The sequence below is a fragment of the Stylophora pistillata genome, chromosome 4 (genome assembly GCF_964205215.1).
Source record: "Stylophora pistillata chromosome 4, jaStyPist1.2, whole genome shotgun sequence".
Taxonomy (NCBI): domain Eukaryota; kingdom Metazoa; phylum Cnidaria; class Anthozoa; order Scleractinia; family Pocilloporidae; genus Stylophora; species Stylophora pistillata.
The window spans coordinates 44,510,952-44,525,349 of NC_142522.1; the positions used below are offsets into that span (position 1 = coordinate 44,510,952).

The 14,398-nt window shown below is 42.3% G+C and overlaps 1 protein-coding gene and 1 pseudogene across 2 annotated transcripts; one reads left to right on the forward strand and one right to left on the reverse strand.

The window, feature by feature from the left end:
* Positions 1-7,896: 7,896 nt before the first annotated feature.
* LOC148733951 (uncharacterized) lies at positions 7,897-9,151 on the reverse strand. Its single transcript, XM_088757434.1, has 2 exons — positions 8,638-9,151; positions 7,897-8,532 (listed from the first exon to the last, which is right to left on the reverse strand). Exons 1-2 carry the CDS (start codon positions 9,136-9,138, stop codon positions 8,158-8,160), a joined length of 876 nt encoding a protein of 291 aa, XP_088613560.1. The 5' UTR covers positions 9,139-9,151; the 3' UTR covers positions 7,897-8,157.
* A 790-nt stretch (positions 9,152-9,941) lies between these two features.
* LOC148733952 (TNF receptor-associated factor 5-like) lies at positions 9,942-12,740 on the forward strand (annotated as a pseudogene). Its single transcript, XR_016000171.1, has 4 exons — positions 9,942-10,492; positions 10,859-11,039; positions 11,189-11,419; positions 11,609-12,740. The product of XR_016000171.1 is annotated as a TNF receptor-associated factor 5-like (transcript).
* The last annotated feature ends 1,658 nt before the right edge of the window (positions 12,741-14,398 follow it).

Genomic DNA, 14,398 nt, shown 5'->3' on the forward strand with positions numbered 1-14,398 from the left:
AACCTGCAAGTGCGTACATCATTAACCACTCGGGAGTTTTCGGGGAAATGTATGTCCCTAAGTCGCCGTCGGAAAACTTGATATTAAGGCCTCTAATGGGTGGGGTGAAAAACCGCTTTCCCTGCGACAGAACCTCGGTGATAGAGATAAATAGAAGGAAGTATGTAAATATACTGACTTAGTAATACTAGATTTCACATGGCAACGAAAGATCGAAGAATTTGAAGATAAATGCAACATTGAATGAAAGGGGTGGCCATAGCTATTTGAAAAAACTAAAAAGATTATCGGCAAGGTGGTCAAAGATAAACGATAAAAGGAAGGGGTACTTCAATGTACACAAATCGTTTGTTCCGAAACAAAATATAACCCGAAACTAGTTTTGGTTCGAACTTACTGGGGAAAAAAGAGCTGCTAGTGTTTTCGCGGTGGTGGGTCTCACATATTTGGTAGGGGATGCTGTAGTACACAGCGGTTAAAATGAAATCGGTTTTATTCGCGTACCTAAGAGAACTCACTAAATAATTAAACACATGCTGTATATATGCAGGTCTCGAGGGTATTACATCACACCATCACGCCTCGCATTACATCGCGCATATTTCATGCTCGTTGGCATCCTATACACTACATTCCCTCCTTTCCTAAATGTTCAACATACAAATCAAAGTCTTTAAATTAAACCAGTCGCTCGATAAAAGGACAAGAAGTTGAAGATATTCAGTTCATATCATATTCAGTTCATATGGCTTTATAACGATCGGGCGGTCTTACAGTCCGGGTCGACCTCCGAACAGGCCTTCCCACTCCGGTATTTTCATTGTCTGGGAAATGCCTAGGTTGTTCTTGAGAATCTTCAGACGTTCCAGGAATCTCTTTTGGCACCGGTACGACTGTCGTCTCTGAAATTTTGCTTGCCCCTGGGTCATCCACTCGTACTGCAGAACCTGCCTGTACCACTTGGTCTTCGTTGCCATTGGATACATCTCCGTGCTCATTATACTTCTTTACAAACACAGTGTTTCTTTTCAGTTCAAGGCCAGTCTCGTTCCTGAGCGTTACCTCTGACCCCGTCTTATGAACAACCTTAAAGGGATCAGGGTTAAAGTTGGTAGACAGCTTGTTGGTTTTCTCTGCTTTCACAAGAACCGTGTCGCCAACACTTATGCTTTTGGGCGTGGCACCCCTCTTAAGGTCAGCGTAAGCTTTTCCCTTTAATTTACATGACCAATCTCGCTCTTGCACTTCCTCGCCTGGCACACCAACTGTCTCTCTCTTTAGCTCTGGCAGCTTGGATCTCATTTCGCGACCAAGCATCATATAACAGGGTGTAGTCCCTGTCGTCGTTTGCGGAGTGGATCTGTACGCCGTCAACCATACCAGCAACTCAGTTCTCCAGTTCCTTCCTTCCAAATGTGCGATCTGTATGCATTTCAGCAACGAGCGATTCTGGCGTTCCACCTCTCCATTGGCTTGTGGCCACAATGGAGTCGTTTTCCGATGTTCGATACCATTCGTACGTAAAAAGGCTTCAAACTCTTCAGACACGAATTGGGGGCCATTATCTGTCCTTAGCGAGAATGGAAAACCGAATCTTGCAAACATGGGTGCAAGTGCTTCGATGACCTTGGAACTTGTCGTAGACTTCATTATAGCAACCTCTAGGAATCGACTATAGTAATCGACCACCACCAAAATACTCTCTCCTGTGGGTAGGGGCCCTAGTACATCTGCTCCACAGTCCTGCCAAGGGGCACTTGGAGGAAAAACGCGAGACATCGGCTCTGGGGGGTCAAATCCAGAAGTGACCTGGCAGCCATGACAAATTCTACAAAACTTCTCAACGTCTTTGTCCATTCTTGGCCACCAAACTTTACTGCGGAGACGATACTTCGTTTTGACTATACCCTGGTGCCCTTCGTGTGCTAACCGCACCATCCTGTCGCGCAAGAGCCTGGGAACCACAATCCTTGTGCCTCGAAGCAAGAGTTCACCATACAGACATAATTCGTCCTTGACCTGTGCATACGAGGGAAGTATACACTGGTCCCAGTTCCCTGTCTTAACACATTTCTTCACCTGGGTCAATTCCTCGTCATCATAGGAAGCTTCCTCAATCTCTCTAGGTGATAGAGCAACGGGTACACAGTCCTCAACAATTGCTCTAACATAGTCATACTCCTCTCCATGGTCCACGTGATCCGAATTCAAGCGGGACAACGCGTCTACTATATTAGTCTTTCCTGGGCGGTACACTACTTTAAAATCGTACCCTTGTAGCCTTAAGACCCATCTCTCTATCCTGGCGTAAGGTCTCGAAGTACTGGAGTAGATACGCTCCAGAGGCTTGTGGTCGGTCTCCAACTCGAAGTCCTGTCCAGAAACATACATGTTAAACCGTTCACATGCCCAAACCAAGGCCAGCGCTTCCTTCTCCGTTTGGCTGTAGCGCCGTTCGACGTCAGTTAAGCTCCTTGATGCGTATGAGACAACTCTCCACATGCCTCTCTGCTGCTGGGTGAGAACTGCCCCTAAGCCAACTGGGGATGCATCAGCAATGATTCGCGTTCTGCAGCCAACCTTAAAATAAGCCAGTGTCTCCGCCTGGGTGATTAGACGCTTTAGTTCCTCAAAAGCTGCTTGTTGCTCATTTCCCCAGTGAAACACTACGCCCTTCCTGGTCAACTCTTGAATAGGCTTCGCTACGGACGCTACGTCTGGCATGAACTTCGAAGAATACTGGACAATACCCATAAACGATCGTACTTCGCTTGCGTCTTTGGGAGGTCTTGCATCTCTAATAGCGGCTATTTTCTCTTCGCATGGATTTATACCGTCACTAGTCAACTCATGACCAAAGAACGTAAGCTTCGACAACCTAAACTGGCACTTGTCTTCGTTCACCGTCAACCCCACTTCACTCAGCCTATCCAACACAGCAAAAAGACGCTTGTCGTGTTCCTCCACGTCACCTCCATGAACAATAAGATCGTCCGCAATGTTGGCAACCCCAGCACAACCCCTTAACACGTCTCTGATGATTTGCTGATACTTTTCTGGTGCCGATGTCACCCCAAACATCAACCGCTTGTACCGATACAGCCCTCGGTGCGTGACGAAAGTAGTAATGTGACGACTTTCCTCGCTGAGCAGGATCTGGTGAAAACCCCACTTGAGATCAATCTTGCTAAACATAGTACTTCCATTCAAGTCATGTAACAGCTCTTCGACGGTTGGAATTGGATGCCGCTCCCTGACGATTGCTTCATTCGCTCGGCGCATGTCAACACAGACCCTCACGTCACCGTCACATTTGGGAACAACCACCAATGGCGATATCCATCCTGACGGCCCTTCTGGCACTTCCTCTATGATATCCAGCCTCAAAAGTTCATCAAGCTTTGCATCAACCTTCTCTCGCAACCCAAAAGGAATCCTACGTACATGCTGCGCTACAGGCTTCACTGACTCATCAACATGCAGTTTTAATTCGTAACCCTTCAAAAGACCAACACCACTAAATAACTCCTTGTATTTTCCTCTAATGCTGTCGTCTGGTCGTCCTCCGTCAACACTGTTTGCCTGAAAAGGACCAACACGTAGCAGGTTTAGCACCTCGGCAGTTTCGCGCCCCAACAGCGTACGACCATCGCCTTCAACCACTATAAATTCAGCCTTACTTCCGTCTTTAAACTCACACCCAGCGTGCGTGACATCTGCTGTAAAAGTTCCTAGGGTCGATAAAGGTTCTACGCCACCATAAGCAAAAATTTCTTTCGCAGACTTCCGAGATTCACACGTGATCCCCTTCTGCTTTAGTAATTCCCAGGTCCGCTGTCCCATAACATTACATGAAGCTCCCGAATCAATAAGAACATCTGGTACGTACACACCACCGATGATCAGCGTTACCAACGCACTTCTTTCTTCCCTGTGGTCATCCAACTGTTCCACTGAAAAGGCATAATCGGGTCTTGACTGACGAGCTGGTGTTGCAAAATCTTTTTTGTCTTCTTCTCGGGAGGCAGGTCCGCGAGTCACTAGATTTGCCTCTTGCCCCAGTCTTCCGCGTCCACGTCCACCCCGACCAAATCCACCTCTGCTATTCCTCGTTCCTTTGGATCCCGACTGGGCGCCGCCTCGCTGATGGAATTGGGGGCATTTGACTTTGAAATGGCCTATCGTACCGCAGTTCCCGCAAGTCTGACCTCGCGCCGGGCACCTCCAATCCTGACTAAAGTGTCCTTCCCGTCCGCAACTAAAGCACGTCTTCAATTTTCTGGGATTCTTGTTTCCATCCACTTTTTCTCTCACTGCATTGACCCGGTCTACCTGGTCCGTGTTGTATTGTTTCAGTTGTCTATCAACTGCTTCTTGGGATCTTGCAACCCGCAACAAATCACCCAAAGTAACAGTCCCTTCCTTTTCCAGGAACTTCCGGCGCAAGTGGCTGGAGTAACACTTGTCTATGAGTTGATCCCGAATGTAGTCGTCCTCGTTGACGCCAAACTCACAAGTCGCTGCTCGCTGACGCAATCTGCACACAAACTGGTCCACAGTTTCTCCACTCTCCTGCGAAATTTGTCTAAACAAATGTCTCTCAAAAGGAACGTTTGACTTGGGAACAAAATAATTGTCAAGTACCTGAAGTGTTGCCTGAAAACTCACATCCTCGCCATCACCGGCTAATGTGATATAAATTTCTTGAACGTCCATACCAGCAACGTGCAACAGAAGAGCTCGCTTTTGAGCGTCGTTCGAAACACCTTTTCCCGTCACGTACAAATCGAAGGCTCGCTTCCATCTCTTCCACCGCTGACTTAAATTGTGTGCCTCTCCCTTCGGATTAAATGGTTCCAATCCACTGACATCTAAAGCAACTGTAGCCATTCCAGAACCATTAACAGAACTGCCAACAGCACCGCTTGTCGTTTCGTCAGATCCACCGTGTCCCGGCATCTCTGAATAAAATCCCTGGCGAAATCACTTACGAATTCTCGGACGAAACTCCTGAAACCTTGGACAAAACCTCGAAATCCTTGAAGTCCTCTAAATCTTCACAATTCTCGAAATCCTCGTCGCCAATGTAGTACACAGCGGTTAAAATGAAATCGGTTTTATTCGCGTACCTAAGAGAACTCACTAAATAATTAAACACATGCTGTATATATGCAGGTCTCGAGGGTATTACATCACACCATCACGCCTCGCATTACATCGCGCATATTTCATGCTCGTTGGCATCCTATACACTACAGATGCTAGTCGGAAATTTTCGAAAATATCTCTAGAACATGGTGGAGCCTTACGAAGGTGGGCATTTCAACACATGACTTCTAACCATAGCGGATACCGGAAAAAAGGCCTGTAGAGCCTCCGAAAGGATTCCGAACCCTAAATGATCCCCAACCCTGAAATGATCCCCAAATCGACCCGGAAATGATCCCCATTTTTCTTCTTGTCGACCCCGAAATGAATTAGAGTTGATTAAACATGGGAATGTGGATTAAACATGGGAATGTGGATTGCTCGAAAATGAGGGAAAGTAAAAGCATTTTTTCGTATGTAATAAACTGATTTATGGCGCCGATATTAACAACTAAAAGAGGATATATTAAACTAAGAATAGGGAAAATTTGGCAAAAGATGCGCTGAAGCTAGTTAATGTTTTTTATGAAAGGCGGAATGAAACTGAAAGTTACTTATCGATCGTAAGAGTCATTCCTGATGTGGGGTCTTTGCTGTCACATGAAGAAAAGTGTCACAGTGCAGTAAACATGTGTCCATTGGAATGTCTGCACAAATACATACGATATGCTCTCGACCCCGACGCAAAAGGGAACATAAATTAAGTGTAGTAAATAAGTTACATGCACATTATTGCATTGTAGTAAGAATGCATAGTTTTTACAGTTGTTACAAATGTACTAGTTTCTCGTTAAATAAACCTAATTTGCACTGCATTGTATACCGAAGTGCTGAAAATCAATAAGCTATAAATTATTAACCTGGAAAATTGAAATCGACCCCGATAACTGGAAACTCCGCTAACTCAAGCAGTTTTTCGTTACCCTTAAGACTTCGAGTTAACTGTGGTGTACTGTAGTTTCCCTTTGTTTGATACTTCGTAAGAATAAAAATAAATGAAAGGATTGCAGCATTACCACAAAGAACAAAAAAGCAATCAACAGTCCTATGTTTAATCAACATTCCCTAATTCCTTGGGGGTCATTTCGGGGTTGACAAAAAGAAAAATGGGGGTCGTTTCGGGGTTGGGATCATTTCAGGGTCGATTTGGGGATCATTTCAGGGTTGGGGATCATTTCAGGGTCGGGATCATTTTGGGGGCTGTACAGGCCAAATAAAAATTGTATTTTTAAAACTGTATTTAACCCTCCCCCCTCCCAATATATCTACCATACCAATGAATCACTAAAATTCACGAAACACCCCAAAACGGCGATTTGTGGAACAAGCGTGAGTCTCCTGCTTTTCTTGAAACGCCATCGTGATAGCAAAAAGTGGAAAAAGAGTAAATTTGTCCAGAGTGAGTACATAATATTTAGGCATAGGGTGGAGAAGCTAACTTTGAGATTCGCAATGAAATACTGTACAAAATGCAAAACCCGCGTCCGGAGAGTGATATAATTTCACCAGTTTACCAAAGAACTTACCTCTATGAACAATTTGAGGGAATTGAAAAGAACTCTAAGCGCGTATCGGCAAGAAAAATAAAGATATAATTGTTAATATCATTATCAACCCGATCTCTAATAACGAAAGGCAACAGGGGATACCATGTCAAAAGCTAAATAGCTGTTTGAGGGAAGATTATGCCGCAAACCTTTGGCCAACGTTAAAACCAAAATTTTGTCTCAGCAGATAAGAACAATAAAGCAACTCAAGCATAAGTGCTAATAGAACACGGTGGCTACAGCAACAACGTAGATAAAAGAGAAAATAAGCGCGAAATGGACCTCAGACTGACACCTGATTGGTACGATGACAGGACATGCTGGGAAACGCTGATTTTCACTTGATGAAATCCACGCGCACGCAATGGAGAGCAAAATGGAAAAAAAATAAAACGACCTTAGGGTATTGTGATGTGCTCCCTAACCTAATGTAAACTGAACAGGACTAAATGATATCTCACGTTAAAGGCTGATATCACGGCCTTTTCGTATTTCATAGAATAAACAAACTAAATATTCAGTATTCAGGACGAATTGGGTTATCTGCGCCATAATTGGAATGCGCTAAAGCAGGTGTTTCATTGAATACACCACCGAAAGGAGACGGTGATTTTGAAAAGACATTAATGAGCAGTAGCTCCAGAAACGTTGCCCAGTGTAGGTTGCAGGAAACGTGGCCCAGTGTAACACCATTGAGGTAACTTGTTTGCGAGATAAGTTGTAAGAGTGAGAAATTGCCTGGTGTAACAGCGCCTTAATGCAGAAGCGCAATAAATTCCGGCGTAATTAATGAGCCATCAAGGGCGTTATTGAGGGTGAAGTGTTACCTTAAGTAGTCGGAGATAACTTTAGTGCGCGCGAATAGAGTGAAGAGAGATCAGGGAAACAGATCGGTTACTATTGCTGGAAATCCCTTTATTTGTGGTGTTTTTACCCAAACACCACCATACGGCTTGTAAGGCTCCTCAGGATAAATTAAAGGTCCCACAAAAACAAACGATTTGTAGTCGATTTTGTAGTAATTTATAAGGGAGCAACGGTGAAGGTCCAACGTTTCAAAGTTTTACAATTTTGCAGAGAAATGTAGAAATTCTTTGAAACGTTGACTCTATTGTGTTAGGAATAGGCCAATCGTACACCCGGTGTGCCTAAACTGCCTTTGGTTCCTATCTTTTCTCCCGCCAAAGAAACATACATCAAATAGCCCATTTTGTTTTTATTTTTATCATCGCCAGGAGTGTTATCTTTGATTAGCGTTAATCCGGCCTTAAGCAACAGGATCTAATCGTGGATAAAATGGTAATCGCCGATGTACAACTGTAATCCCTTAAACGAAAAGTCGTAAACATAAAAGAAAAGAATTAAAAAACTTAAAAACAGGAGTATCTGTTTGAAACTGCAATGGTAGAATGGCCAGAAAGTTCTCCATGACCGTGTCGAAACTGCTGCCTCTCCACTGTCGTCACATTTGCCCATCGAGGTATGATTGCAGATCGTCTCTACGAACACCTTTCCTTCTGTTGCGTCCCAGTTTAAGCTGAGCCCACGCAGATTCCACCTCCTGGGTGTGCACACTTGTTCGTGGATCAACGAAATTGTACGCATGAAGAACAACATGATGTGCAGCCATTTCAGGTAAGGTAGCCAATCGATTGTAAGCTGCCCAGTCGTCGGTATGCACTTCAATGCCCGGTAGAGGGCAACGCTGTATAATGGGTAAGAGAGTGGCCGCATCCCTTCTTGCAACCACTTGAAAATACCCTCTGGAAGGACTTTGATAAACGGATACTATCCCAAACGCCCAAGCATCACGAGCAGCCCTTCTTCCTCTGTTGTACTGCAAATGAGATTATTTCGAAATGGTTAACAAACCACCCCTATAGATGTCCGTTTAGAAAATAAGATATGTGTGATGTTGATTATCAGGTTCATTTCAGGTTACCTTCGCCCTGTGAGTAAATTTGCTTTCGTCGCACTTAGCCACGCATCCGGGTCCTCCAAATGGAACAACTGGTCTGTTTAGCAGATCAACAGAACAAACATCTTGCAGGCGTCTGACTATCTTCGATACTAAGCTGGCGTTTATGCCTAGTGCCCGGACAATTCTTTGCTGAGGGTCATCTTGTGTAAAATAAAAGATGGCCAAGAGGAGAGTAGCTATCGGCACTTTGGAAAACTCAGCAAAGAAGCTGTTCGTCCTTAGGCTTTTTTTTTTAGAACACCCCCCGCATCGCCTGTGAGATAAAAAAGGCACACAAGTACGAGTGAGATGTTGAATTACTTGGTTCACAAGGTATACGTAGGCGGTGCTAAGAATCGTTGCACACAGCAAATGGTTCACCCCCACGGTGAGCCGCGTGTAGCCATTTGTAGCATTGCCACTCCCGCTTGATTGTCGGCTATCGTCAATAACAAGAAGCTGATAAGATGTAAGTGCTAACATAAAATAAAACGAGTCCTAACTAGGCAGAAACTCAGTAAGAAAGCGGATAATGAAGGAGATTTCGACCGCCTGTAATAAATTATGAGGAAACAAAAAAATGATGGACATTCGCGAACTGGGTCTGTTGAACTACCTGAGAGGAATTGTATTGTTCAGCAAAAGGGGAGTAAATCAAATCGTATTTCTTTGATAATCAGTCCGCAGTAACTAATCCTGGTATGATTGACCTACCACTGGAATGCATCAACGTGGTTGTCGTTTCTTCTAATTAACTCCATGCCCTGATTGCAACGAGCGCAATGAAGTGGACCTGGAAGCAAACGGCGTCTTGGAAGCTACTGGATGATAACAGATCGCGCTCCTTGTCCCAGTGCGATCAGCTCGTTTAAAAGCATGATGGCAACGGAATGGTTCTCATAGAAAAATTGTGTAACGAAAATATTTTTGGTAGAAACTGATAGCACAAGCAATCAACGAAGAAAGATCAACGCAACACCTAACACCGTTCAATGTGAGAAAATATTCATAAAATCATCGGTAATTAATTTCATGCATTTCCGGAATTGTATTGTTGAGCGACTGTCAACGAGACAAAAGGATATTTTTATCTGGGTAATGAAAGAGCTTGGTTTCTTTCTGGCCACGTTTTTACTTAGGTTAACAGTTCCCACGAAACCGGAGAGAGAAGAATTGGATAATTGTAGAAATATAAATAATGACTCAGACAAGACCAAAGGCAGCGTTTAACTGTCGCTTTACAGTCCCGGTAGAACAGCAATTAGTCTATTCGATTTGGTGAGTATGATAAGAAAGAAATGGCAGGTATTAGTTGGAATAGAGTAGCTGCAATGACAATCAATTCCAAGGGTGGATTCTCCTACTGTTTCAGTTACAACACTATGCTAAAGCCTGTCAGTTTAACTTGTGGCCACTCTGGATGCCGCGAATGTATAACAGAATTGGTAAAGAAAGCGAAATTGCCCAAATGCCCCATGTGTAGAAAAGGCTTTCAAGCAGCATCAATAGGTGTAAACATCGCACTCGACCACGTAACCAGTTCCTTGGCGGTGGAGTGCCTTAGTGCTGGCTGTGGTTGGAAGGGAGGTTATGGAAATGCTGCGGAGCATTTTGCCAACTGCGCGAAACTACCCATACCATGTCATAATATTGGATGCCAAATAAAGATACCACGCCAGGAAATGCCTTCCCATGCTCTATTATGCACGAAGAGGAAGGTTTCATGTCCTCAATGCAAAAAATATGTGAGTTGGGAAGTGTATGAAGAGCACCGTGCTGGTAGATGTGACAATGCCGTCATACCTTGTCCACTGAATTGCGGGAGAGTATTTCCAAGGTATGTTCATGGCCTAGTCAGATATTTCATTTTGGCCTTCACTTTATGCACGAGGCCATTATTTTGTTACCACAGATGTATGCGGGCACGTAGAGAATCAAAATTCACGCCTCATGCCGGAATCGACTCTGTTAAGTGGCAGAAGAAAGGGATACATGGAAAAAAAGGGTTAGGATTCATTGGTGTGTGTTATGTTGTGCCCTCAAATCAAATAGCGATCGTTTTATCGTTAATAAACTTCAGCAACGGATAAAATTGACAGTTGAGGTGAGATTTTTTTACCTATTTTTCGCACCATTCGGTAGTTATAAAAGAAACAAATGCAAATACAAAACACCTAAAATAAATTTTTTCTCTTCATTTCAGAACTAATATAACCCTTCATTTAAGCGATTGCCAGGAAAAAGCCACACAGTGCAAGGTCCTAGGTTGCAACAGAATCGTTAAGAAAAAGGATATGACCAGCCATTTGATGGAAGCAGCGAAATCTCACCATGTCCTTCAATCAAGTGAGATAAGACGATTGCGAAGAATCATACACAACAAGGCAAGGAGATTGAATTGAGGTTTCTTGGGTTAATAATGGGCAACCAGAAAATAAAACAAAAATAATCGGAAGAGCTTCTATCTAGTGCTATTTCAAAATTATTTGATAACACGACTTCCGCAGTTTGTAACGCTACCATTAATTTTTAGAAGAGCCAAGCAGAAAACGTGATGGTTCAGGTGGAGAGGGTTGCCTCCTTTCGGTGGAAATTAACAAACTTCCCGGAAAGCGTATGGCAGCGAGGAGAGGAAACGAAAAAAGCCCATTACAAGTGAAGCCTTTAGATGCGAAGGACACAAGTGGAGGGGAATCTTGACCTATCCTGGCAGTTTGTTTCTTCAGCTACTGTCAGCTTCCCATCCATTTTCTGCAGAAATTAGGTGAGAAAAGTATAATATTGGCTATGAAACGGTTGTAAATACTGAAAGAGAAACGAAGGGACAAGGCAATTTATTAGCGAAAACGCACAAAAGAAAATTGGATAAGGAGATTGTTTAGTGGAATGTAAAAATTTGAGTCGCCTCACTTGAAATTCGCATAAGTAATTATTCACATTGTTGTTTTTGTAGGATTGTAATGATGCCTGGAACAGAAAAAGAGAAGGTGTTCACTTCAGAGACTATAACATTGAAGGAAGGAGAGATGTGGGGTAGAGATGTGGATATAAATAGTTTTGTCGATGAAAACGGACGGCTGGAAATAAAATTTGTCATTTATTATTTGAGTATTTAACGTTAAATGTTTTTGACATCACAACGTATAGATGTTGTGTACATAGCCAACCATTTCCAGTCAGTTTTAATTTTTGTATGATGTTTAATTTCGAAAAGCGGTCACCACAAGAATAATTTGAAGGCAAATTTGTAGTAAAGTCATGATGTTTTTTCAAAGTAGGCCACCTAAAGTGCTACTATGACGAGATTAGTATCGCTCGAATCTAAGCCATTCTGATGTATTATAAGTGCACTGGATTAGAAGAAAAATTTCGTTTACATTATCCAAATATACCTCTTTCCGTTCAAGAGATATTCAGATTGTCAAGTTATGCATAATTAGGAAATCGTGACGTCATCTCAACGAAATTTAGTGGTTAAATACCAATAAAAGATATCTCAGCTAATTTGAATAAAACAATAATTTTTCGAGAAAACTAAGACAGATATCCGAAAGCAAAAGACATGTTTCTTAATCTTCCATTGAATACTCTCTGATACAAACAACATTAGAATATCTCAAATTTTGATCATAGAAGCGCTTTAAATGTCCCCAAAGGAAGATGGAATTAGAGTTAGTTGTGGTGGAGTAGGTTAGCTGGGTGACAAGAAATATTCTTGAGCAGTTACAGAATGCCTTGCAACATCAGATGACTTGTATGGGTGGCATTCATATTCAATGAATACCAGAGTAAGATTTTCACTTTTGGTGGGATATTATAAAGAACTTTATTTGGAAACTGTTGAAAGTATTATAGTAAATAGGCCTTATTTTGACTAAACTGCAAAATACATAGTTGCCTAGGTGTAACAATTAACTACTCTTTAAGATTTTCCTGGATCTGTTACTATCAGTAAAACTTTTGTTTGATGCTCTGGGAGAGAGAATGAGTCACATGTTTTCTAAACAAGTTGTTCATTATATTCCTAAGAAAGATGGCTTTAATAATACTGTTTATAATAATAATAAAGGTTTGAAATATCTCAAGACGACAAGGCATTGCAAAATCTCTTAAAGCATTTTATGGTTGCTCTATATTCAATTAGGAGACAATTGCAGAAGTAAAAAATTCTTCCATAAAAAAAGCTTGATCTTGTATAAAAAATATCCAAGCGAAGCTGTAGAAACTACCGATTTTAAGTATGGCCTGCGTTATCTTATGTCGCCGGAAGGACTGCCAGATTTTAACATGCTTGATTTTAGTGTTGCGGACTTTAAGGGGAAGAGACGTTCAACGACCCGTAAAAAAACCCGTTTTCATTTGGATATTTTGAGACCAAATTGAGAGGAGCCAAACAAAAACTGTCGCCAATCCGTGCATGCCAGAAAACGAGCTCGAATGAGGACTATGGGTAGAATATGAGTTCGATCAAAACAGATCGAGCTCGATTACTTATCCGCCTTCGGATCATCAAACTGTACAGATCAATCCTACCCTGCCGTGTTTCATTTCCAGCTCCATTACTGAGCTTTAATGTTTTAATCATTCAATTGATCCGATAATTCTATTTCGAGCTCGATTGGTGTTAATCGAGGTGGATTACTTGATCGTCCTTGTTAAAACTGCCACAGTGTACGATTAATTATTCATACTCTATACCTCATTAACGTGTTGGATTGCCCAGAAACGTAAATTGATCCAAACCACCTAAGAAACCATCTAAACCCACGTGAACCCATCTGAAATCGACAAAACAATTCGAAATAACCTAAAACGTCATCAAACTTAACAAACTAAAACGGACATAGTTCAAATTTATAAATACAGTTAACTCTCTCGTAAGCGACCACCTTGGGGTCAGGAGAAAGTGGTCGCTTATGGGAGATAGTCGCTTACTAAGACAGGAAGTCGCTTACTAAGACAGGAAGTCGCTTACTAAGACAGGAAGTCGCTTACTTAGACAGGAAGCCCAAACAATGAGAATCCCAACAAAGGAAGTCCAAACCATCCACAATTTGATCTTGTGTAACAGCTATCAAAGGTTCGACTGTTTTAATAAAAATTTGAACGTTTCAAATGATAAAATGTCTTACAGCACTGTATAAACATTATCGCAAATTGGTATCTTAATTTTCAGCATGACACAAAGCTTCTGTATTGCTAAGGATGGTCGATTACGGGAGAGGAAAAACAATGAAAAATTCACAAATTTTAACCCCAAAGGTGGACGCGGTCGCCCACGATAGTGGTCGCTTACTAGAGAGTTTTATTACAGAGTTTACATGTGAAACAAAACGGGAAATTCAAAAGGTGGTCGCTTACTGGAGATGGTCGCTAACGAGACAGAGGTTATCCAACATGTATTACGTAATGCTTAACGCCATCCACTCTTTGCACTCGCGTATTTGCTGCACATATTTTTTCTGGAAACTGGAGTCGGCATGCTCTGAAAGAAGGACTACCTGTATTATTATATCTGGTTATTTAGAAGTTTGTTTTACTTTTGCCATGTGGCATAAAATATTACGCGTTCAACACGTGTTGACCATGTAACTCTACACCGAGAATTATCAAATGAATGCCGTGTTGAGGAGCCACACGAAATCACCATTTCCAGCAACCAATCAAAAAGCTGGACGTGTAGAGTGATCTGAATACCCGTACATATTACAAGTCTCGATAGCCCACATATAAGATAATTAAT